Here is a 27526-nt window from a genome sequence, read left to right on the forward strand (position 1 = left end):
CAGTAGGTTTGCCTCCACTTACATAGAATCCCTAAGTTCGATATTCCTCTTCTATAATGCGTTCCACTATGTGTAGTCATACACCTTGGGCCTTTTGTGTCACCTCCAAAGGATTCATTGATGGGGTACCAGATACAGCAAATAAAAATAAATTTTACCTATGCAACATATGAGACAATATGACACACCTATACTAAAAAGTTATTTCTTGTTTATCTGAAATTCAGATTTCATTAGGCATCCTATATTTCATCTGGCAACCCAAATGGGAGGGCACAGGGAACCAATGCAAACACTCAAGACTCTGGTTAGTGCTTTGGTTGTAATAGAGTCCTTTGTGTCTGACCAGGAGTTTTGTATTTTCTGCCAGCACCCATGAAATTGTGGCAGGCTAACTTGTTAGCTTGCAGGTAGGATAAAATCCCACTCTTCCTAATTATTAACCAAGCCAATCTCAATGGTTGGATTTATTTGAACACTTAGAACTTGAAATGTGGTGCCACCTCCTTAGCTTCATCAGCACCTTGTTCTACCATCTGGCCTAATTAAACACAGGTACTTTCTTCATAGTAACTGGCTTCCTGAGCAATAACTAACAAAGAAACTAAAGTTTTAAAAAATATTATTCTCCATGCATGAGCTTCCACACTCATATTTACAAGATGTCAGGATCTTAAAGTAACTTAAAAAATTCATGTAATCTCAATAAAAAACCTCAAAAAAATTTAAAACTAGAATAATAGTTCTTTTGGAAAATAATAGATTAAAATACCTAAACGGTGCAATGGAAAAATAAATGTGTATTATGTATAAATTTTTACCTCTGCATTTGAATACATATTCACAAAAAACTCTATTTACACCTTGATTGGATTAATACAAATATACCATATAAAATCCAGACAGCGGGGCACCTGGGTAGTTCAGTTGGTTAAGCATCCTACTCTTGATTTCAGCTCAGTTCTCATGAACTTAGGGGTCATGAGATTGAGCTCTACTTCAGACTCTGTGCTGAACCTGCTTAAGATTCTCTCTCTACTTCTGCCCCTGCACGTGTATGCATGCATGTACTCTCTCGTTCTTGCTCTCTCTAAAACAAAAAACAACCCCCACCCCGAAACAGAGTTTATGTTAATAACAACAAAAAGGAATAGAAAAAAAAAAAAGAAAAAGAAATATAGGTGCCATGTGATTACTAGCAAAAGAAATATTTTCTCAAATTAGTACAAGAAATCACAAAGGCTAAAAACTGACATACTTGGATATACAATATTAAAGTTCATATGTAAGATTTAAAAAAATTTAAAAAGGAAACAAATTGCAAAATATTAGCAACAGGGACTGCTAAAAGGGTGGTAATTTATAAAGAACTCTTAAAAATTGGTAAGAAAACATCAATATGCCAATAAGTAAATATACGTAGAATAACAATATGCAGTTCACAAATGAGGAAATAAAAACAACCAGTAAGTACATGAAAAAAGTCTTAATTTCAGATATAAAGAAGTGCAAAATAAAACAGAGATATCACCTTTCAGTTATAATAAAACACAAAAAGTAGCAAAGATGCGGTGAGACAAAAAGAAAAAAAAGCCACTGGGGATATAAAGTGAAATAATCTTCCTGAGAATTTGGGAATGCCTATCAAAAGACTCCGTTTTTAGCACAGTCACACTCCCTTCTAAGGAAACTATTTAAAGGGAATTTAAAGAACATGTGGGAAAAGATTTTATGTACAAAAAATGTTTCTCTTACTATTACTTACAATGACAAATTTAGAAACACTAGCCATGTATTTAATATAATGAGGGCAATGGCTAAATAAAGCACAATATATCTTTTTGATGGTATATTATATATTTTATTTGAAAGGAAATTTACAAAAATTTTAACATATGGGGGCAGGTGCTTAGGATACACATAGTTTTTTTTTGTTTGTTTTTTGTTTTTTGGGGTTTTTTTTTATTTATTTTATTTTTATTTTTATTTTTTTTATTTTTTTGGGGGTTTTTTTTTTTTAGATTTTATTTATTCATGAGAGAGACAGAGAGAGAGGCAGAGACACAAGCAGAGGGAGAAGCAGGCTCCATGCAAGGAGCCTGACACAGGACTCGATCCCAGGTCTCCAGGATCACGCCTGGGCTGAAGGCGGCACTAAACCGCCAAGCCACGTGGGCTGCCCAGGATATACGTTTAACACAAACATGCAGAATTTTAAAATATAAATACAGGATGATTTCAAGTATAAGAAAGATACATTAAAAATAAGGGGAACAAATATGACAAAATCAGTGTGGTAAGGTTATGGTAATTCTTTTCCTGTATTTTATCATTGTTTTCTCTATTTTTAAAATAAATTCATACTAATTTTATATGGGGGAGATGGAGATGGAAAAAGTTATACTGTCTTTTTAAATGGACATGATTCAGTAAGAGGCTCTGGCACTTTTTAAACCGCAGATATAATTATTTCTTAATGACCCTTTCTTAAAGACTAGATCCTAGATCCCCTTAGTCTCCCCTGCAGTTGTAAGAGCCCACAAAAGGAAGAGTTTGTAGAGTGTACGGTGATAGCAATGATGTTTTCTAGGAATGATGAATTGGAAGTGCATAACTGTGGTGAGAGAGAAAGGAGGTAGTGCTCTATAAAATGTGGAGAACAAGTAATTTAAACTCATTTCATTGCTAATACACATAGTATGGGCTTAGAAACATTAAACAACTTCCATCAACCACACCATTACCAGAAATGAGATATACAATGTATTTACTTAAATATCAGGTTCTTATACATTCACTGAGGTGTACCCAGCACAATAATATTTGGTCTTTATATAAAATGTTCTTATTCTATTCCTAATAGTAGAATTATAAGATAATTTTTGTCTGAACTCGGGACTATTAACTTCCTCAAATTTCACTTACCTCTTAGTTCTGGCATCATGAGTTTCTAAGAAATGTCTTTGAGCCTCATGTTTAGAATGATGGTCAGCAGCTAATGCAATATCAACAGTAATGAGTCCTAAATTGGCTGACCCAGCTTCAAGCCAATAGGCCCTCCGGAGTAATGCAGGCTGAAGTCCAACTCTGGAATTATTTAATTGTTCAATGTACTGTCTCACTTGAAAATCCTGAATTGCAGCACTTATTCCTTCCCCAACGGACTGATTGTGGAGATTACAGTTTGCAACTCGAATTGCACCCATCTAAATTGAATGAAGAAAATGAAATAAACTGTGGTTTCTGTATTCTTAAGAAACTTTGAATAAACTATAGAGTAGATATTTATCTCAAATTGCATGAAAGACAGAAGGAAAAAGAGAAAAAAGGGAAATATAAATGATAAATGCAACAGAATAAAGTGGACATTCAATTAAAAAAAGGATGATAAAAAGAAAAGGATACAAGTCTAAAGGAAAACGAGAGGAGGAGGAAGGAAACGTCGGTAGTAAGTAATAAAACCATAGACTCTTAACAAGATTTAATTTTAAGCAATAACCCATAAAGCAGAAGTGGCAAACAAATGCTTTCCAGAGCCAGGCAGGAGATAAATGTATAAAACCTAAAGGTATTCAAAATCGAATCTTTTAAAAACACTACCAATTTAATCCCTGCCATAAAAGCAACCTCCAAGTTTACATCCTTTCCATAAAGCAAAGTTATAATAATTCAGTCAGAGTAAAACAGTAGTGAAAGTATTAAGAAACAGACTGAAAGAAAATATGGAAGAGGCAAAAACAGAAAGCTATCCCTGGAATTCTGTAGTATTCTGCGAGATGGCAAACTATAAATGCGTGTTCTATCTCAAGAAATGGAGGTTTTGAGGTATGTGGGTGCTCAGTCAGTTAAGAGACTGACTCTTGATTTCAGCTCAGGTCATGATCTCAGGGTTGTGAGATAGAGCCCCCATGTCGGGCTACACACTTAGTGAGGAGTCTGCCTCTCTCTCACTGTCCCTCTGCCCAACCCCCAGTTCATGCTCTCTCTCAAATAAATAAATAAATCTTAAAAAAGAAAAAGAAATGGAAGTTTGGTTTAATAAAAGGGAAAAAGAACTATACTGACCAAGAAATAGACAAAAGTGTACCTTTAGATTTGTAGCACAGCCATGCTCCACAATATAAATATCTGCTCCATCTACTGCTAAACGAGTCATAGTATATTTCAAATCATCTGAAGTTGGACAAGGTCCAGGAATACAACTCAACTAAAAAGAAAAAGAACTGAATATTTAATTCTTCACCATCACATCACCATTTTGATACTCACATCTATTAATTTAAATAAAATTTTGGTTACACGTGTATTTTTAAAAACAAGTCAATTAAACCTCATTTTTTGTAATGATAAATGATATCAGTAACTAAAGTCTTACTAATTAGAAACTAATCATAAGTAAGTCTGTACCATTTTCATTCAAAAGGGACAAGAATATAACTTGTTACTAAAACTCACAAAGAATAGTCAAAGTAAACTGATAGGTGAACAGTGTCACAGGATTGTAAGAACTATGTAGGATTTTAAAGTTTTAAGATTTTCTTATGAATACTCTATACTACACAAACACACACTTGTTTTAATAAATATATCAGTTGTAAATTTTATTATGACATCTAAGACAATCCACACAAATGTAATATTGTTTTACTCCTAAGACAGATTTGGACATGGTTAGGTTGGAAGAAAACATACACTCCACCTACTACTTTGATGAACTTCTTGGAGAAATGGTATCCCTGAGTAAATTACTGGCTCAATAGCTTGCAATTGCTCATGAGTGTCAGAGCCAGGAGTAGAACACAGGTGTCTTGAATTACACTCAGTGTTCTATAATAATAAGGCATACATTGGAGATATTGCGGATTCCATTCCAGATTACCGCAATAAAAGCAAATATCACAATAAAGCAAGTCAAATGAATTTTTTTGTAGGTAAAATAAAAAACACAAGAAACAAGAAGTGTTCGCAGGGATGTGGGGAAAAAAGAACCCTCACATGCTGTTGGTAGAAATGCAAACTGGTGTAGCCACTGTAGAAGACAGTATGGAGGTTGCTGAAAAAATTAAAGGTAGAATTTTACCCTATGATCCAGTAATTGCACTACTGGGTATTTGCCCAAAGAATAAGAAAACACTAATTCAAAAGGCTATATGTACCTGTATGTTTACTGCAGCATTACTTAAAATAACCAAATTGTGAAAGCAGCCCAAGTGTCCACTGATAGATGAAAGGATAAAGATGTGCGTTGTGATATATATATATTACTCAGCCATAAAAAAGAATGAAATCTTGCCATCTACAATAACAACATGAATGGATCCAGAGTGTGTAATGCTAAGCAAAATAAGTCAGTCAAAGAAAGACAAATTGCATACGATTTCATTCATATGTGAAATTTAAGAAACAAATGAACAAAGTAAAAAAACTCTGAAACAAATTAAAAAAATAGACCCTTAACTATAGAAAGCAAACAAATAGTTACAAGAGGGAAGTGGGCAGGGGGATGGATGAAACAGGTGAAGGGGATTAAGAGTACACTTGATAAGCACTGAGTAATATATGGAATTGTTGAATCATTACATTGTACATCTGAAACTAATATAATATCTTAACTACTGGAATTAAATAAAAATTAAAAACAGGGATCCCTGGGTGGCGCAGCGGTTTGGCGCCTGCCTTTGGCCCGGGGCGCGATCCTGGAGACCCAGGATCGAATCCCACGTCGGGCTCCCGGTGCATGGAGCCTGCTTCTCCCTCTGCCTGTGTCTCTGCCTCTCTCTCTCTCTCTCTCTGTGACTATCATAAATAAATTTTATAAAAAAAAAAAATAAAAAAAAAAATAAAAATTAAAAACAAATACTGCTAAAGATGAAAAAAAGAATTTTTTGGTTCCTCAGTGCGAATAAAAATTATGTTTATATTATATACTATCATCTAAGTGTGCAATAGCATATGTGTAGGAAAAATATACATGCCTTTATTGCTAAAAAAATCCTAACCATCATCTGAGCTTTCAGCCAGTCATAATCGCTGATCATACATAGATCACTGTAACAAATATAATAATGACAAGGTTTGAAATATTGCAAGAATTACCAAAATGTGACATAAAGACAAGCAGTGAGCAAATGCTGTTGGAAAAAGGTGCTGATAGATTTGCTTGATACAGGGTTGCCACAAACCTTCAACTTGTAAACAAAACAAAACAAAACAAACCCTATAGTATCTGCAAAGCACAATAAACAAAGTATGTCTGTGTATTTCCCCCACACAAAATAAACCTAAAAAACCCTTATCTGAAACAACAGAGGCACATCAATGGTTGCACGGAATAATGAATGGCTGACTACAAAGGGACACAAAGTAATTTCTAAGGTGATAAAAATCTTCACTGGTGGTAATGTCACACCCATATGTATAAGACATTTGTCAAAACTCCAATTGTAAATTAAAAAGGGTAAATTTACTTATGAAAATTATGCCTTGATAAAGTCGATTTTTAAAAATTTTAAAGCAACATAAAACCTTTGACCCAAAAAAATAAAAAAGGGAAGGAAGAGAGGCCTACAAATATGTGCAAATTATCCATAAGGAATTAATTAGTTGACATAGAACTAAAGATTCCCTAAATCCTGGCAATGTATTTATAACAAGAAAATAATAATTTTATCACCAATTATAGTGGTTTCCTAAATTGTCGGTAAATAAGTAGAGGTTATAGGTTTTTGGACATAAAATTAAAAGCAGGATGAATTTTTCATGCTAATGTAATAGCAAGCACACTATGTATAACAAAAGAAAAAAAGGAGAGGAGGGGCAAGATGGCGGAAGAGTAGGGTCCCCAAATCACCTGTCTCCACCAAATTACCTAGAAAACCTTCAAATTATCCTGAAAATCTATGAATTCGGCCTGAGAATTAAAGAGAGAACACCTGGAACGCTACAGTGAGAAGAGTTCGGGCTTCTATCAAGGTAGGAAGTAGGAAGACGGGCGGGGGGGGGGGGGGGGGGGGGATAAAGACACAAAAGGCCTCCAAGGGGGAGGGGCCCCGCGAGGAGCCGGGCTGAGGCCGGGGGGAGTGTCCCCAAGACAGGAGAGCCCCGACCCGGAGACGCAGGAGCTGCACCAACCTTCCCAGGCGGAAAGGGGCTCGCAGGGAGTTGGAACAGGACCCAGAAGGGCGAGGATGCCCTCGGGCTCCCTGGGACAGTAACAGAGCAACTGCGCGCCCAGGAGAGTGCGCCGAGCTCCCTAAGGGCTGCAGCGTGCTCGGCGGGACCGGAGCAGCTCCGAGGGGGGAGGGGCGGCTCCGCGGAGGGGGCTGCGTGGCCCCGGGGGCAGCTCGGAGGGGCTCGGGCAGAGGAAGAGGCTCCGTGCAGAGGGGGCTGCGCGGTTCCAGGAGCAGCTCGGAGGGGCTCGGGCGGCAGCTCCGCGGAGGGGGTTGCGCGGCCCGGGAGCGCGAATCCAACAGCGCAGGCCCCAGAACACAGCCCAGGATCCGGCCTCCCCCGGACAGGCAGAGGCCGGGAGGGCCCAGGACAGTGAGGACGCTCCTGCCCCGAGCTGAGCAGATCAGCGGCCCCGCCCCGGAGCCTCCAGGCCCTGCAGACGGAGAGCTCCGGAGTTACTGCGAGAGCTGAATCCAGGGCGGCAGAGCTAGCCCCGCCACTGGGGTTGTTGCTCCTGGGGCCTCACGGGGTAAACAACCCCCACTGAGCCATGCACCAGGCAGGGGCACAGCAGCTCCCCCACTGCTAACACCTGAAAATCAGCACAACAGGCCCCTCCCCCAGAAGACCAGCTAGACGGACAACTTCCAGGGGAAGCCAAAGGACTTAAAGTACACAGAATCAGAAGATACTCCGTGGTTCTTTTTTTTGTTTTTGTTTTTGTTTTGTTTTGATTTGCTTTTGCTTTTTGATTTTTTTCCTTCCCCCACCCCCCTTTTTTCTCCTTTCTTTCTTTTTCTTTCTCTTTTTCTTCTTTTTTTTTCATTTTTTTCTTCTTTTTTCTCTTTCTCTTTTCTTTCCTTCTTTCTCTCCTCTCTTTTTCTCCTTTTCCCAATACAACTTCCTTTTGTCCACTCTGCACTGGGCAAAATGACTAGAAGGAAAACCTCACCTCAAAAGAAAGAATCAGAAACAGTCCTCTCTCCCACAGAGTTACAAAATCTGGATTACAATTCAATGTCAGAAAGCCAATTCAGAAGCACTATTATACACCTACTGGTGGCTCTAGAAAAAAGCATAAAGGACTCAAGAGACTTCATGACTGCAGAATTAGAGCTAATCAGGCAGAAATTAAAAATCAAGTGAATGAGATGCAATCCAAACTAGAAGTCCTAACGACGAGGGTTAACGAGGTGGAAGAACGAGTGAGTGACATAGAAGACAAGTGGATGGCAAAGAGGGAAACTGAGGAAAAAAGAGACAAACAATTAAAAGACCATGAAGATAGATTAAGGGAAATAAACGACAGCCTGAGGAAGAAAAACTTACGTTTAATTGGTGTTCCCGAGGGCGCCGAAAGGGACAGAGGGCCAGAATATGTATTTGAACAAATCCTAGCTGAAAACTTTCCTAATCTGGGAAGGGAAACAGGCATTCAGATCCAGGAAATAGAGAGATCCCCCACTAAAATCAATAAAAACCGTTCAACACCTCGACATTTAATAGTGAAGCTTGCAAATTCCAAAGATAAAGAGAAGATCCTTAAAGCAGCAAGAGACAAGAAATCCCTGACTTCTATGGGGAGGAGTATTAGGGTAACAGCAGACCTCTCCACAGAGACCTGGCAGGCCAGAAAGGGCTGGCAGGATATATTCAGGGTCCTAAATGAGAAGAACATGCAACCAAGAATACTTTATCCAGCAAGGCTCTCATTCAAAATAGGAGAGATAAAGAGCTTCCAAGACAGGCAGCAACTAAAAGATTATGTGACCTCCAAACCAGCTCTGCAAGAAATTTTAAGGGGGACTCCTAAAATTCCCCTTTAAGAAGAAGTTCAGTGGAACATTCCACAAAAACAAGGACTGAATAGATATCATGATGACACTAAACTCGTATCTCTCAATAGTAACTCTGAACGTGAACGGGCTTAATGACCCCATCAAAAGGCGCAGGGATTCAGACTGGATAAAAAAGCAGGACCCATCTATTTGTTGTCTACAAGAGACTCATTTTAGACAGAAGGACACCTACAGCCTGAAAATAAAAGGTTGGAGAACCATTTACCATTCGAATGGTCCTCAAAAGAAAGCAGGGGTAGCCATCCTTATATCAGATAAACTAAAATTTGCCCCGAAGACTGCAGTGAGAGATGAAGAGGGACACTATATCATACTTAAAGGATCTATGCAACAAGAGGACTTAACAGTCCTCAATATATATGCCCCGAATGTGGGAGCTGCCAAATATATAAGTCAATTATTAACCAAAGTGAAGAAATACTTAGATAATAATACACTTATACTTGGTGACTTCAATCTAGCTCTTTCTATACTCGATAGGTCTTCTAAGCACAACATCTCCAAAGAAACGAGAGCTTTAAATGATACACTGGACCAGATGGATTTCACAGATATCTACAGAACTTTACATCCAAACTCAACTGAATACACATTCTTCTCAAGTGCACATGGAACTTTCTCCAGAATAGACCACATATTGGGTCACAAATCGGGTCTGAACTGATACCAAAAGACTGGGATCATCCCCTGCATATTCTCAGACCATAATGCCTTGAAATTAGAACTGAATCACAACAAGAAGTTTGGAAGGACCTCAAACACGTGGAGGTTAAGGACCATCCTGCTAAAAGATGAAAGGGTCAACCAGGAAATTAAGGAAGAATTAAAAAGATTCATGGAAACTAATGAGAATGAAGATACAACCATTCAAAATCTTTGGGATGCAGCAAAAGCAGTCCTAAGGGGGAAATACATCGCAATACAAGCATCCATTCAAAAACTGGAAAGAACTCAAATACAAAAGCTAACCTTACACATAAAGGAGCTAGAGAAAAAACAGCAAATAGATCCTACACCCAGGAGAAGAAGGGAGTTAATAAAGATTCGAGCAGAACTCAACGAAATCGAGACCAGAAGAACTGTGGAACAGATCAACAGAACCAGGCGTTGGTTCTTTGAAAGAATTAATAAGATAGATAAACCATTAGCCAGCCTTATTAAAAAGAAAAGAGAGAAGACTCAAATTAATAAAATCATGAATGAGAAAGGAGAGATCACTACCAACACCAAGGAAATACAAACGATTTTAAAAACATATTATCAACAGTTATACGCCAATAAATTAGGCAATCTAGGAGAAATGGACGCATTCCTGGAAAGCCACAAACTACCAAAACTGGAACAGGAAGAAATAGAAAACCTGAACAGGCCAATAACCAGGGAGGAAATTGAAGCAGTCATCAAAAACCTCCCAAGACACAAGAGTCCAGGGCCAGATGGCTTCCCAGGGGAATTTTATCAAACGTTTAAAGAAGAAACCATACCTATTCTCCTAAAGCTGTTTGGTAAGATAGAAAGAGATGGAGTACTTCCAAATTCGTTCTATGAGGCCAGCATCACCTGAATTCCAAAACCAGACAAAGACCCCACCAAAAAGGAGAATTACAGACCAATATCCCTGATGAACATGGATGCAAAAATTCTCAACAAGATACTGGCCAATAGGATCCAACAGTACATTAAGAAAATTATTCACCATGACCAAGTAGGATTTATCCCCGGGACACAAGGCTGGTTCAACACCCGTAAAACAATCAATGTGATTCATCATATCAGCAAGAGAAAAACCAAGAACCATATGATCCTCTCATTAGATGCAGAGAAAGCATTTGACAAAATACAGCATCCATTTCTGATCAAAACTCTTCAGAGTGTAGGGATAGAGGGAACATTCCTCAACATCTTAAAAGCCATCTATGAAAAGCCCACAGCAAATATCATTCTCAATGGGGAACACTGGGAGCCTTTCCCCTAAGATCAGGAACAAGACAGGGATGTCCACTCTCACCACTGCTATTCAACATAGTACTGGAAGTCCTAGCCTTAGCAATCAGACAACAAAAAGACATTAAAGGCATTCAAATTGGCAAAGAAGAAGTCAAACTCTCCCTCTTCGCCGATGACATGATACTCTACATAGAAAACCCAAAAGTCTCCACCCCAAGATTGTTAGAACTCATACAGCAATTCGGTAGCGTGGCAGGATACAAAATCAATGCCCAGAAATCAGTGGCATTTCTATACACTAACAATGAGACTGAAGAAAGAGAAATTAAGGAGTCAATCCCATTTACAATTGCACCCAAAAGCATAAGATACCTAGGAATAAACCTCACCAAAGAGGTAAAGGATCTATACCCTCAAAACTATAGAACACTTCTGAAAGAAATTGAGGAAGACACAAAGAGATGGAAAAATATTCCATGCTCATGGATTGGCAGAATTAATATTGTGAAAATGTCAATGTTACCCAGGGCAATATGCATGTTTAATGCAATCCCTATCAAAATACCATGGACTTTCTTCAGAGAGTTAGAACAAATTATTTTAAGATTTGTGTGGAATCAGAAAAGACCCCGAATAGACAGGGGAATTTTAAAAAAGAAAACCATATCTGGGGGCATCACAATGCCAGATTTCGGGTTGTACTAGAAAGCTGTGGTCATCAAGACAGTGTGGTACTGGCACAAAAACAGACACATAGATCAGTGGAACAGAATAGAGAACCCAGAAGTGGACCCTGAACTTTATGGTCAACTAATATTCGATAAAGGAGGAAAGACTATCCATTGGAAGAAAGACAGTCTCTTCAATAAATGGTGCTGGGAAAATTGGACATCCACATGCAGAGGAATGAAACTAGACCACTCTCTTTCACCATACACAAAGATAAACTCAAAATGGATGAAAGATCTAAACGTGAGACAAGATTCCATCAAAATCCTAGAGAAGAACACAGGCAACACCCTTTTTGAACTCGGCCACAGTAACTTATTGCAAGATACATCCACGAAGGCAAAAGAAACAAAAGCAAAAATGAACTATTGGGACTTCATCAAGATAAGAAGCTTTTGCACAGCAAAGGATACAGTCAACAAAACTAAAAGACAACCTACAGAATGGGAGAAGATATTTGCAAATGACATATCAGATAAAGGGCTAGTTTCCAAGATCTATAAAGAACTTATTAAACTCAACACCAAAGAAACAAACAATCCAATCATGAAATGGGCAAAAGACATGAACAGAAATCTCACAGAGGAAGACAGACACGGCCAACATACATATGAGAAAATGCTCTGCATCACTTGCCATCAGGGAAATACAAATCAAAACCACAATGAGATCCCACCTCACACCAGTGAGAATGGGGCAAATTAACAAGGCAGGAAACAACAAATGTTGGAGAGGATGTGGAGAAAAGGGAACCCTCTTACACTGTTGGTGGGAATGTGAACTGGTGCAGCCACTCTGGAAAACTGTGTGGAGGTTCCTCAAACAGTTAAAAATATACCTGCCCTACGACCCAGCAATTGCACTGTTGGAGATTTACCCCAAAGATACAAATGCAATGAAACGCCGGGACACCTGCACCCCGATGTTTATAGCAGCAATGGCCACGATAGCCAAACTGTGGAAGGAGCCTCGGTGTCCAACGAAAGATGAATGGATAAAGAAGATGTGGTTTATGTATACAATGGAATATTACTCAGCTATTAGAAATGACAAATACCCACCATTTGCTTCAACGTGGATGGAACTGGAGGGTATTATGCTGAGTGAAGTAAGTCAGTCGGAGAAGGACAAACATTATATGTTCTCATTCATTTGGGGAATATAAATAATAGTGAAAGGGAATATAAGGGAAGGGAGAAGAAATGTGTGGGAAATATCAGAAAGGGAGACAGAACGTAAAGACTGCTAACTCTGGGAAACGAACTAGGGGTGGTAGAAGGGGAGGAGGGCGGGGGGTGGGAGTGAATGGGTGACGGGCACTGGGGGTTATTCTCTATGTTAGTAAATTGAACACCAATAAAAAATAAATTTAAAAAAAAGGGAAAAAAAGGGGAAAAAAAAGGAAAAGCACACATAGGGAAGAAATTAGAAAAACTAAACTGTTATCAATGATTATCTTTGTGTTACAGAATTAGGGTAAAATTTTTTTTGAAACTCCCATGCTTTCTTGGCAAATGCCAACATTACTAACCACATTACAGAAGAACAGGTAGTTCGGGGCGGGGGAGGGCCACAAACAACATCACGTAAGGAACTTAACCTTCCTCTTGCTTCAGTTTTTAAGTCTTCTACGTAAATATATAGCCATATCCGAAAGAATGCAGTAACACAAGAAAACATGAGAGTTAACAGTAAACATGTAAGATAAAATCTTTATAATATTTCCATTTGTTTGTGAATTTATGTTTTAATAATTACCTCATGTTAGATATTTGTAACTAAATAACAACTGGCTAACAAATCTACAAAATAATTTTATTAATTGAGAAAACAACTATAATGCTAACTTTGTGGCTATGTGTATTTGATTTAAAGTTGGTATCTCAATCTTTCATTTTGAAAAATCCATGAATGTTTATAATACCACTAACATATTTATTAACATACCTTGGATTCACAGAACCGACGGTCAAATCCATGCTGACATATTATTACTGATTTAGGTCTTTCCAGTTCATACTCCCGACATACCACATGAAAAACAAATGTCTGTCCCCACTCCAAGAGACAAGCTAGCTATAAGCAGGGACAGGTTGACAACAGTTAGCATTTTAAACACATGTTCAGAGTTCAAAAGCTTATCAAGAATATTAATACAGTTTGAAAGAACCCAAATGCTGTCTTATACCTGCTGCTACATAATCCACTTACTAGCCAGAATCATGATTTTTCTACCTTGACATCATTTATAAGCTGATGTTACTTTTCATAGACCTGCCCTACAACCCAGCAATTGTACTGCTGGGGATTTACCCCAAAGATACAGATGCAATGAAACGCCGGGACACCTGCACCCCGATGTTTATAGCAGTGATGTCCACGATAGCCAAACTGTGGAAGGAGCCTCGGTGTCCATCGAAAGATGAATGGATAAAGAAGATGTGGTTTATGTATACAAAGGAATATTACTCAGCCATTAGAAATGACAAATACCAACCATTTGCTTCGATGTGGATGGAACTGGAGGGTATTATGCTGAGTGAAATAAGTCCATCGGAGGACAAACATTATATGGTCTCATTCATTTGGGGAATATAAATAATAGTGAAAAGGAATAGAAGGGAAGGGAGAAGAAATGTGTGGGAAATATCAGAAAGGGAGACAGAACATGAAGACTCCTAACTCTGAGAAACAAACTAGGGGTGGTAGAAGGGGAGGAGGGTGGGGGGTGGGAGTGAATGGGTGATGGGCACTGAGGGGGGCACTTGACGGGATGAGCACTGGATGTTATTCTGTATGTTGGCAAATTGAACACCAATAAAAAATAAATTTATTATTTAAAAAAAAGCTTATGTTACTTTTCATTTGTGAATGACAAAATGCATAACAACTGAAAAATTCAACTTCAGCAACTTATAAATAGTGAGTACTTTCCTTCAAGGTTGTATCTTCCTTCTTATAGGACTAACTGGAATCCTCTGCACAGAAAAGACCTAAAATTCTCTACTTAATAATAAACAAAGCTTGGCTGTGAAATTATTATCTAATTATAGTGAGCTACAACTTCGGAAAATCAGTTATTTTGAAGATTAAAACACTTCTGTTTATGTAAATAGAAATTTAAGTATACATCAATTCTTCATCAAATCTTTGGTTCAAAAGTCCTTCACTTTATAATTGACTAGAGTTGTTAGCAATAAACACACTGAAACATGGGTATACATATTATTCCCTAAAAAAAAGTACAAATTTAAACTGCTGGAAAACAGGAGTTTCACTTTTAAAACATACAAAGAATAGAATAAACATTAAAGGAATGTATAGATTCATGGAACACTCACTGGAAACAGTGATGCCAAGATTATAGTGCAGAAGAAAGAGAAATGTTTCATCTTCTAATAAGGGCAACTTATATAAGATTCTAGCAATTGTTAGATTAAAGGAATTGTCTCCAGTCTTGTACTATTGGCATGGCTTTATTATGCATTTGTTAAGGAACAACTTTTTTTTTTAGTATGTTTCAGTTTTTACTTGTACATTAGAGCAAGAGATGGTGGATAATAAGGAAAGGATAGTCATCAGGCCAGTGGGCACTGAATATTTCATTCCATCCACGTTTATACATTCTGTTACATATTTTAGCTACTTGTATATAAAATATCCCTTTTCAGTTCCATTTTCCTATTTCTTGAATCTTAATTTTTGCTGCTTTCTAAAAATTTCTGGCACATATACAAGGTACCTAGAGTACCACTTTTTGTTGCTATTCCCTACCTATAAATGTTTCATATACATTCTGTAATTTTTTATTAAACTGAGTATGTATATTTCACACATTCAAGACCACATTCTAGTCTTCTCAAATGCCAAGATAGGTATGCATATTATCATAAATATATGAATCAACAGGGGAGATGTTACAGTAACATGACTATTTGGCTAAATTTTAGTGATCCGTTTCTAGAACTAAATAATCCTTATGAACTCTAGGTCTTCTAAAAGTTAAGGAGGACAAGAGGAAGAAGGGGATTTTATCAAAAAGGATCACAACTAGCATTCTAGACCAGATTCACTTGCTAATAAATTTGTTTTTACTTATTCTTTAATAAACATCAATAGCAGATATAAATGATGTTATTTTGCTTTAAGAAATGACAAGAATTAAGCTACCTAATCCTGAACAACATAAGCAATATTTTCAAATCCTACTTTAGAAATACACAAGAAAGCAAAATTCTTAGAACAGAAGAATTTTTCAACAGTGAAGAGACAACTAATGTAATTTTAATAATATATAAAATTTCCAGAACAGTTCTCATATTGAGTATATCCCAAAGTCTTGATATTGAAAGTGCTATGCAGAACTATGAAACATTACACTCTTCAATTTTATGTGGATCAGAAAAGTGAAACTTGTCTCTGACTCATCTATTGCTAAGAAAATTCTGAATGGCAAGAATGACTCCCATCCAAAAAGCAACGATTTGTCAGAACATCATTAGTGACAATGCAATGAACATTCAAACAGGCATACGACTTGGTGAAGTAGGTGAGCAAAGGAAAAAGAAAATAAGTCAGAGAATCATACCTGTGGTGCTGTAACCTTAGCTGTAAGGCTTCCAGCCTGCACATCAATTAACCATGCATATTCCAAGGAATCACTTCCCAAAGGAAGACCTTCTGCTGAGAACATAGCATGTGCTCTCAACTGGAGACCTGACAAATTGATGTGACCTTCCCTGAGTACTTCATCCACAGGGGGTCGCTGCTGAAAACAATAAGAAGACAACTGTAGGAAGTACAAGAAAATGGGCATTATAATTTCTAGTTGTTTTTTTCTCCAGAGACTAATAGTAAAAAGATGCTATCTGGAAAATAAGACTTAAGGATCTATGAGATATAACACAACCTTGTATAGTAAAAAGTCTCAGTTAAACTTCTTTAGTGACAATATCCATGAGAGCCCAAATCCATAAGAGCAAAATAGCAGAGTCCTAAAAAGAATGGGATCTCTTTGATACAAATGAATGGCTCAATGAATAAAAAGAAATTAGTACTCTGACTGACAGGGAATGTAAGAGACCATTCTTTGGTGGGAAGACAGGAATAATGAGATTAAAATACTAAAACGAAAAAAAATAACAGGGAAGAACAAAGACTAGTAGGACCATAAAATGAAGAAGTAGGGAAGAAAGCCATCTTTCATATACTATATAAATATAAAAAGGATAGATTTATCTTACAGAAATTATATACTTACTACTAAAAAGCAGCAAATATGTCAAAGAGAAAAGTTCTAGGACTTACTCGGAAAACTAAAAGGCATGTCCTAAAATAGGGTATTCCATGGAACACTCATTCCACAGGATATTATTACAATGTAGAATAAAACAGGTTTGGCAATGCCGTATCCATCAGTTACCAATTTCTGTAGAATCTACCTCCCAATCTCTCAGAAATGTACTGATTTTCTTCTATCTTCATTGCTGTCATTGTGGTTCAAATAACACGACCTCTTGCTAAGATCTTTGCAAAGCCTCCCAGCATTCACTTTTATATCTCTGTCCTTCATACTCTACAAAACAACCACAGACATCTAAAAGGGCAAATTTTATCGTGTTCTTGTCTCAAGATCATTGAGATTTGCTATTTCCTCAATATTTCTCTTCTCTATCAGGTTTATTTATATTTCTCTTCTCTACCAGGTTTATTAGGGTAAAGACCATTTCTGTCTTGTTCACCTTTTATCCCACTGCACCAAACAGTTACCACAAAGGTAGATAGATACTGCTAAGTGACTACACAGATTTCTTCACAGCAAGTCTTTTCAGAGAATTCAATATATTAATCTATATTGAGACAGTTAACAGGTATTTCCCAAACCATTTTACTATAGTAGTCTTTTTAGCATGTGTATGCAGGCCATCTGCACAAGGAACAATGTTTTAGCATTCCTTGTTACAACACATTTTAGGAAATGTATCCTCAAAAAAAAAAAAAAATTAGGGATATGAGCTAAATCAAATTTACAAATTCTTAAAAGGAAATTTCAAATTATGACTATAATAATAGCTCTAGCAGCTCTTTTGATGCATTTTTTATTTTATTTTCATCTAAACTGTGTGACAATATATAAAATCACCAAAATTTCTTGAGGCATCAGTTCCCTTCTATTTTATCTGAGGAAGCTAGGAAGGGTGGCACTGAGATTTGATAATTCTCAGTATAAGATACTTCTGATTGATTTTTTTTTAGCTCAAAAATACATATAAATCTTGGTTTGTCCTCGAGAGAGAACCTATCTAGTATACCAAAAAAGATCATATTCTAGATTTTATTGTGAGTTACATCTTATTGTGTCCCCTAAAAAGACATTTCAAGTCCTAAGCCCAGGCACCTATAATTGTGACTTTACTGTATTTGAAAACAGGGTTTTAGCAGACGTAATCAAGTTAAAATAAGATTACAGCAAATTAGAATAGGCCTTAATCCAATGACTGGTGTCCTTATAAGAGGAAAATTGGGACAGAGACACATGGAGACAATGCCATGAGAAGACAAAGGCAGATATACGCATCTTGTAGATGCAATGCCAAGGACTGCCAGCAACCACCAAAAGCTTAAGATCCTCTCCTACAGCCTTGAGAGAGAGAACATTTCCCTGCCAATACCTTGACTTCAGAATTCTAGGCTCCAGAACTGTGAAAATATATTTCTCTTGTTTTAAGCCACCAGTGTGAGGTATGTTGCTATGGCAACCCTAGGAAACTAATATATATCATAAAATGCTCATAAATTAAAAGGTGATGGTTTCATATGTCAGATACAATCATCCATCCATCACCTGAGATCCTTACCTTGAGGCCCTGCACTAAGACTAATGCATCAGGAATAAGCAGTTAAATCCTGGGTAACTCACCTGTACCATAAAAGATTTCTAAGGAATAGTCATGCCAGATATACAAAATACAAGCAAGTTAAGTAGATAAGTAAATTCCAAGAGAATATATAGAGAGTAGTCTTGTCTTTAGAATGAATTATGAAATGCTATCCATGTAGGAAACAAAATATCACCAGTACTTCTACTACCACCTTGATATTTCCAATCCATATACTCCTTTTCTAATCACCAAATAAATCCTATGTTATATGTACAAGTTTGCCAGTAACTCTATAATTAGGATTAATGTGAACTCCCAAAAGATCAATAAAATATTCTCTTTATATCTAATAAAGTCTTTTGAGAATACAGTGATTAAAATAAAAGTCAAAGTGTTACCAGGTACCCATAAGAAAACAGAGATACTCAGCTAAAACTCTCAGAACTTAGACATATAAAGGTTTATTTCTTTTATCTTTATTAATTTCCTCAATAGATTAAAAAAGAGGGGCTTTCTCTCCACATATTCACCTCCCAGAATAAAAAACAACCAATACTAATGACCTACTAAGTAGAGAGAGGAGGATAAAAGTAATTCTTAATGTTTCTACAGCAAATTAAAATACTAGTGTTATGCAAGTGATCTTTGTGATGATAGAATAGTTCTGTATCTCAATTTAAGTGCAGTTACATGAATCCACACGTGATAAAATGGTAAGAACTATGCACACACATTGTATCAAGTCAATTCTGGTATTGATACTGCACTTATGTAAAAGATCAACATGGGGGAAACTGGGTGAAGGGTACACTGGACCTCTCTGTACTGTTTTTGCAGCTTTTTATGAATCATAATTACAGACAAATGTCAGAGAAACTGCAGGTTCAGTTCCAGGCTACCACTATAAAGCAATTATCACAATAAAGTCAGTCGAATGAAGTTTTTTGTTTCCCATGCATATATAAACTGTTATCTACTAAGGGTACAAGAGTGCTATGTCTAAAAACAAACAATGTACCTATCTTAATTAAAAAATACTTTATGATGGTAGCCATCATCTAAGCTTCCAGTAAGTCATAATCTTTTTGCTGGTGCAGGGTCTGGCCTCCAAGCTGATGGCTGATAACTGATCAGGAGGGTGCCTGCTGATGGTTGCAGTGGCTATGGCTGTTTCTTAAAACAAGAAACAAGAAACTGACACATCGGTTGACTCTTCCTTTCACAAATGATTTCTCTGTAGCATGCCATGCTGTTTGATAAACAGCATGGTACCAACAATAGAACTTCTTTCAAGTTTGGGATCAATCTTCTCAAACCCGCTGCTGCTTTATCAACTCAGTTTATGTAATACTTTAAATCCTTGTTGTCATTTCAACAATCTTCACAGTATCTCCACCAGGAACAGATTCCTTCTCAAGAAACCACTTTATTTGTTCATCCCTAAGAACCGACTCATCCATTAAAGTTCTGCCATGAGATTACAGCAATTCAGTCATCTCTTCAGGCTTTACTTCCAATTCTAGTTCTCTTGCTATTTTCAACACCTTATTTCTCCAGTGAGGTCTTAAACCCTTCAAAGTAATTCATGAGAGTTGGAAGCAACTCCTTCCAAACTCCTGTTCACGTTGATATTTCGACATCTTGCTGTGAATCATGAATATACTTAATGGTATCTAGAATGGTGAATCCTTTCCAAAAGGTTTCCAATTCACCCAGATCCACCAGAGGAATCACTATCTATGCAGCTATAGTTTTGTAACACCTTTTTCTTAAATAATTAGACATGAAAGTCAAATGACTCTTTTATCCATGGGCTGCAAAATGGATGTTGTGAATAGGGCATGAAAACATTAATTTCAGGGTACATCTCCATCACAGCTCCTGGGTGATCAGATGCACTGTCGATGTGCAGTCATATTTTGAAAGAGCTCTCTTTTTCTGAGTAGTAGGTCTCAAAAGTGAGCTTAAAATATTTAGTATATCATGTTGTAAAGAGATACACTGTCATCCAGGCTTGGTTGCTTCACTGATAGAGCACAGGCAAAGTAGATTTAGCGCAACTCTTAAGGGCCCTAGAATTTTCAAAATGACAAATGAGCACTGGCTTCAACTTAAAGTCACCATGTCAGTCTATAAGTAGAATGTCATTCTGTCCTTTGAAGTTTTGAAACCAAGCATTGACTTCCCCTCTCAAGCTATAAAAATCCTTGATGGCATCTTCTTCCACTACAAGGGTATTTAATCTACTTCGAAAATCTGTTCTTTAGTATAGCCACCTTCGTAAATTAACTTGGCTAGATCTTCTGGATGACTTGCTGTACCTTCTGTATCAGCACTTGCTTCACCTTGCACTTTTATGTTAGGGAGACAGCTTCTTTCCTTAAACCTATGAACCCACTTCTGCTAGCTTCAAATTTTTCTTCTGTAGCTTCCTCACCTCTCAGCCTTCACAGATCTGAAGAGAGTGAGAACCTTCCTCTAGATTAGGTTTTGGCTTAAGGGAATGCTATGGCTGATCTGACCTTCTATCCAGACCATTAAAACTTTCTCTGAATCAACAAAAGTCTGTTTTGCTTTCTTATAATTGGTGTGTTTATTGGAGTAGCAATTCAATTCTGATTTCCTTCAGGAACTTTTCCTTTGCATTTACAACTTGTCTGTTTGGTAGAAGAGGCCTGGCTTTCAGCTTACCTTGGGTTTTGTCATGCCTTCCTTACTAAGCTTAACTATTTCTACTTTTTGATTTAAAGTGAGAGACGTGCATTTCTTTCATTTGAACACTTAGAGGGCACTGCGGGGTCATTAATTGACCTAATTTCAATACCTTTTTGTCTTAGAGAACAGGGAGGCATAAGAAGGAAAAGGGGGACAGACAGGGAACAAACCAGTTGGTGAACAGTCAGAACACATGCAGCATTTATAGCTTGTTTGCCATCTTATATGGGCACAGCTTGTGGCAAAACAACTACAATAGTAACATCAAGGATCAGTGAACACAAATCACCATAACAAATATGATCATGAAAAAGTTTGAAATACTACGAGAATTACCAAAATGTGACAGGGACATGAAGTGCCCAAATGCTGCTGGAAAAACGGCATTGATCAATTGCTTGATGCAGAGTTGTCACAAACTTTCAAATTGTAAAAAAATGCAATATCTGCAAAGTGCAATAAAGCAATACGTGATAGAATGAGGCATGCCTACTATTTAAAAAGTCTGATAAAGAAAATACATTCTGTGGCAAAATAAGCATATATTAGGTGTCAATTTCAGCTACTAAAATAAGCATATATTAGGTGTTAAGTTTCAGCTCATAGTAGCTGAAACTTTTCATTTTTAATGAAAAAATTAAATTCTATGTAAGAAAATATGGTCAGTTATGGCAAGAGTTGAAAAAGGGATAGGTCAGTTACTACACAGAATCCAAAGTAAGTTATCATCTGTTGATGATTTGGGGGTATCAGATTCATTCCCCCCATTTATACTTTTACCTTGCCTTATATTAAAATCCATTTATTTTTCTAAAGCTCATAACTTGACTAAAAGTAGGGAAGAGACCTAAAGTAGTGTTAAATGAAAAGTGAAGCCACTGGGCATTAAAAAATAACAACAAAATGATATAACCTACCCAAGAATGTAAATTATTCCCATTTGCTGAATATCATTGGTTTTCTTCCAAAAGAGCCCCAGGAATATCTTGAAGGCATTAACAAAATATCTTATAAATCGGTTAGGTGAAAAGAATAATCCATGTGGATATGGATGTTTTAAAAATTTATAATACTGGTGAATATGAATATGGAGGTGTGGTTTTCAACAGAATTCATCAAAATTTTATACATTTTTCCCTTACCTAAATACATGAAAAACTTATAAGGGTATTTCTATGTCTAAAAACAACAGAGAGAGAATATAATTGTATGAGATCACATAAATAGAAAACAGCAGGAAAACAAAAAAAAATGAGATTCTTGGAAAACTTACATATTTACATACATATGTGTGTGTATGTGTGTGTATATATACACACACAAGACTTCTTATTATCATTAAATTAAAAGCCTATAACTTAAAGAGCTATACATTATATGCACAGAAGCTAACACACTGTTTCGATCCCTTAAGCAATAACAATACATCTTTAAGTCTCTACTATATAACTCACTTTCATATTACCTGATAGTTATCACTAACAAACACATTCAGGGGTGACAGGACAAGTTGCAGCATGGTCTCCCGAAATCCTTTTTTCATTTCAAAACATAGTCTTTCCAAGAATGCTGTAGGGCACTCAGGACCATCAGTGGTTCCATGCTAAAGTCAAATATAATACTATAATCAAGATACAGAAAATACAAGACCAAGAAAGTACAGGAAAATAAAAATTACATTTATATAATTAAGAGATTTTGAGTCTTTAAAAGGAGAAACAGTGCTTACTGACAAAATTAACTATTCTGCACCCCAGTAAGAACATCAGGTTCACTAAGCACCAGAGGTGACTTCTCTGCTATGCAATCCTAGGAGCATGACATGGTGCCAGTAGGCAGCACAATGCTCTAGGGTCTCACTCTCCCTATCTGGCCTCAATCCAATGACTCCAGGTTCTCTGGGCAATGTAATCTCATTCCAAGTTAGTGCCAATAGTTCATGGGTCAACCTGAGACTGAAACAGGATTCTGTGCTGGATCCAAACCCTTGAAAACAATTCAACCTGACGGTCAAGCTGAATCTTGATTTTTAGTAGGCTCCAAAATGGTCTAGAGTTAGATAAAGGATAATAAAATGTAAATCTTAGAATATCTGTAAGGCTACCTATCATAAACCAAGCAACTCAACATCATGACAAAATGTTCTAAAGTTGCAAAGAACAGCAAGAAGGAACTAGAGTGATAGAAGAAAAATAGAAAATTATCAATGATCAAAGTAATCACATTATGAAGAAAATAAATTAGCTTTATAAAGGTAAAAGGATAAATTTTAAAGTTTTCAAATCTGAATTTTTTTTATTAGTGTATGCATGTGTGTACACATATCTACAGTTTTCTAAGTTGGGTGAATTTCCAAATATACTCCAGACCATTTTGATACATAAATACTTACAACAGGAAGACGCCCATGAACTTTGTACAAATTAACAAGTACAGTAATATCCCAAGGACGCAAGGTAAGTGGATGAATTGACTTGGCTGAACTTTCATTTTCCTTTTTGTCATTTTCCATTCCAACAGCAGTCCACCCAGAGCTGGATGATGTTGACAGTGACAGAACAGGACTTGAAATAACCTCTTCAAAATCCATATACATGTCATCTTCCCCAAAGTAGTTTTCCTATAAATATTATGAACAAACTGTTATTAAAGAGTTATGTAACAGTAACTTTTCAATTTAGAACCTGAATTTTGAAAATCAAACATCTCACTGTTTTATTCAGTTAAAAGTATATGGTCTGTTTCCTAGAAATAAAAAACAAAACAAAGATATGTATGCTTAAGACATACTCTTCCTTGGCTACTTAGCAAATAAACATTCTGTAGCAAACTAAAACAACCCTCAGCCCAAAAAAAAACTAATAAAAAATCACGTAAGTTTATAGTAAAGCTTCATGACAATACCACCTCCAATTATAGCAAAAACTTGCAATTTAGGTCCTAGAAGAAAATTTTGAAGATCTGTAAGGTTCAATTGTTTTCAATCTTTCTCAGAGTTCTGAGGCAATAATACGCAGAGACATCCTTAAAGGAAGAGCTGAAATTCACTGAAAATCAATTCACTGAAATTCAATTTGGCTAAATCCAATTAGCTAGCTATTCCAATAAATATATTCGGGGTGAAATATTTATCACAAGTGCTTTTAACAACTTAAATAAATTATCAACAGTTACTAAAACTTCCTTTCATGTAATTCATTTGGTTTCTTATGCAAAGTATTTTAACTATTAATATTCTAGTTCTTTTGCATCAGAACTTAAATTTATTTTTATTATTTTCTTTTTTTAAGGTTTTTATGATAATCATAGTTAGTTATCATACCATGTAGTACTAGTTAGAGGAAGATTTAGTGATTCATCACTATAAACAACACCCAGTGCCCATCACAAGTGCCCTCCTGATCCTCATCTCTTACTTCACCCTTTGCCCCCACTTCCTCCCCTCTGGTAACCATCAGTTTGTTCTCAATAGTTAAGAGTATATTTCTTGGCTTGCCTCTCTTTTTTATTCCCCTGTGCTTGTTTATTTCTTAAATTCAGCAGATAAGTGAAATCATATGGTATGTGTCTTTCTCTGACTTTTTAATGAAATTTTTTCTTACCATTATTCTGAATTTAAATTTTATCTATTTGAATTATCAGTAGTAATCAAAAGCTGTTAAAATATTGCTGTTAACACAGTTAACTATATTTGTTCAATATTAGAAATCAAATCAGTATTTTGATAAATTCTGCATTTTACTTATTGACACATTTATTTTCTGGTTGTAATTCTAGTCAATCAAGCCAATTAAATACCTTTTCATAGGAAAGAATGTTGAAGGATGTTCATCTGGCTAATTGGTGGTAGGGCTAATATTAAAACCCCAAATCTACAAACTCACAAAACTGATGCTTTTTCCTCTATTCCCTATTGTTTTCTGGCTCTAATAATTTAGGCCCTACTTAGGACCTGCTGGATATCCTGATAACTACCTTTATTATATAACTAAAGATGGACAAATCCAAGCACAAATATAAACGTAAATAAACACTGGTTTTTATCATAAATTCTAACATTAAATTTCTAAAGCTAATAAATTTCTAAATGATTTTGAACAACATTAAAGATCTAGAAGTATTCAAAGCAGCAGTTCTCAGATCATTTGAGAAGCCTTTTCAAAATACACATGCCATGGAAACAAGTTCTCCATGGAGACAAGGAGAGGTTTGCAATAGGTTTGCAATGGGCATGGATTTCAGTGAGAGGAAAATAAAATAGTTCCTTCAGTGATTTTAAAAATCTGCAAATGGCCTCCAGGCCCAAAAACCTCTACATCACCCTTCCTCCACACAACTGATCAATGGCATCAGTGAACAATGTTCACATTCATTGGCTTTCAACATACTAAGAGTTATCAACAAATCAATAGAAATAAGTTATATTTTGATTTTAAATAATCCTACTCCACATATCTATTATTTTCAAAAGATTCCTTAAAAGTCTCTTATAGCCTCTTGCAATTTTTAACCTTAAAAACAAAAGATTCATGTAGATTATTAAAATCAAAAGAAAAATATTCTCTTGGGCCTATTCTTCAATTTGCTACCAAAATAATCTCCGTTTAATTATCTGAAACAGAAATAACTCATAGCAAATTCTTTAGGGAATACTGAATCTCCAATATAGTAGAGAACATTTGCCAATTTTTATTAAATGAGTCAATGACTGTTTTTAAAGAACTATAAACTCTAGGAGTCTTTTATGAGTTCTGATATTTGTACATACTGAATATTATCAACAAAAATACTTTTAAAATTATAACTCCTTTAAAACACTAGTCATATGTTAAATGTTTGGTGTTGAATGTGATAAGTTTTGTGTTCATTTTAGTTTAATTTTTTTAGTATGTGAACTCCATCCCTAAGGGTTAATTTCTTAAGGATTCACTTTTAAAAATTACCAAAAGGTTAACCAAAATATAAAGCAAAAAGCTACATATTATGGCAAACTTTTATTGCATTTTAAGATTAATAAATGTACACAAATATTTACAAATACAAATATAAGTTCTATTTTCATGTTATGATAGTGTGCAAAATTGAATTATCTCTAAAACAAATTCCAAGCAACCCTAGAAAAAAGCAATGATTTATATACCTGGAAAAATGTGTTCTTTTGTCAAGTTTCTGGGATGAATGAATTTAAAAATGATAAAACAAGCTAGGGACACCTGGGTGGCTCAGCGGTTGAGCGTCTGCCTTTGGCCCAGAGCGTGATCCCTAGATCCGGGATCAAGTCCCACATCAGGCTCCTTGCAGGGAGCCTGCTTCTCCCTCAGCCTACGTCTCTGCCTCTGTGTCTCATTATGTCTTTCATAAATAAATAAAAATCTTAAAAAAAAAGCTATATTTTCAATCTACTTAAGAGCCTTATAACATTTTATTTTCCTAGAGATATTTTGAGTGTCAAGTACTATTTCAAGTAATAGGACACTACCATTTTTTTCCCAGCCTACTAATGCAATGATATTCATTTCTCAAAAAAGAAGAATACTATAGTTTAAAAAATCTAAGAAATTCAAAGAAGTAGGGGGGAATAAAAACAACATACAGGTACTCTGTTTCCAATACTAAATTTTTTTAATGGAAACTTGATAGCCAGGTTTCTGCTCAAGACTATTAAAACTTTTTTATTTCCAATAAGGAAAATGTATAAGCCAAATATACTCACCATTAATCCAGTTACTACTGACTAGCACTGATATGCCATCACTATTTAGATTCAGATTTACCATCTTTTATTAAGAAAAAATGTAATAAGACTAAGAGAAGTCAATTCAGTATATGTGCTGCCGAAGCGAGCACGAGAAGTCAATTCAGAAGATGTAAACATTTCCATAAAATATTCTCACAAATTTTAATGTATGTTAGAATATATTTATCTCAGAGTTCTTGATAATAATAATGGTACCCCTAGTTTCTTTTGTGTATTTTGGAAATCAGTTTTTCATATAAACAGTCAAACAAATATGACTCTTTCTTTTCCCTAGTCTATCCTTCAGAATTTCTTGATGTTTAATTCTGGTAACTAAGGGGGACACCTGGGTGGCTCAGTGGTTGAACGACTGCCTTTGGCTCAGGGCATGATCCCGGGGTCCTGGGATTGAGTCCTACATCAGGCTTCCCACAAGGAAGCCTGCTTCTCCCTCTGCCTATGTTTCTATCCCTCTCTTTGTGTATCTC

The 27526-nt window shown here is 36.2% G+C and overlaps 1 protein-coding gene across 10 annotated transcripts in view; it reads right to left on the reverse strand.

The window, feature by feature from the left end:
- BLTP1 (bridge-like lipid transfer protein family member 1) overlaps positions 1-27526 on the reverse strand; it is a 204441-nt gene that overhangs the window by 111691 nt on the left and 65224 nt on the right. For 9 of the 10 annotated variants that reach the window (XM_072788528.1, XM_072788533.1, XM_072788534.1 and 6 more), the window contains 6 exons: positions 23694-23921; positions 22767-22904; positions 16294-16473; positions 13653-13781; positions 4088-4207; positions 2926-3206 (listed from right to left, as the gene is read on the reverse strand). In XM_072788528.1, coding sequence (XP_072644629.1) covers positions 2926-3206; positions 4088-4207; positions 13653-13781; positions 16294-16473; positions 22767-22904; positions 23694-23921 — 1076 coding nt within the window. The remainder of the gene's footprint in view (positions 1-2925; positions 3207-4087; positions 4208-13652; positions 13782-16293; positions 16474-22766; positions 22905-23693; positions 23922-27526) is intronic. The other variant, XM_072788527.1, reaches the window with a different exon arrangement.

Source organism: Canis lupus, chromosome 20 (assembly GCF_048164855.1).
Source record: "Canis lupus baileyi chromosome 20, mCanLup2.hap1, whole genome shotgun sequence".
NCBI lineage: Eukaryota > Metazoa > Chordata > Mammalia > Carnivora > Canidae > Canis > Canis lupus.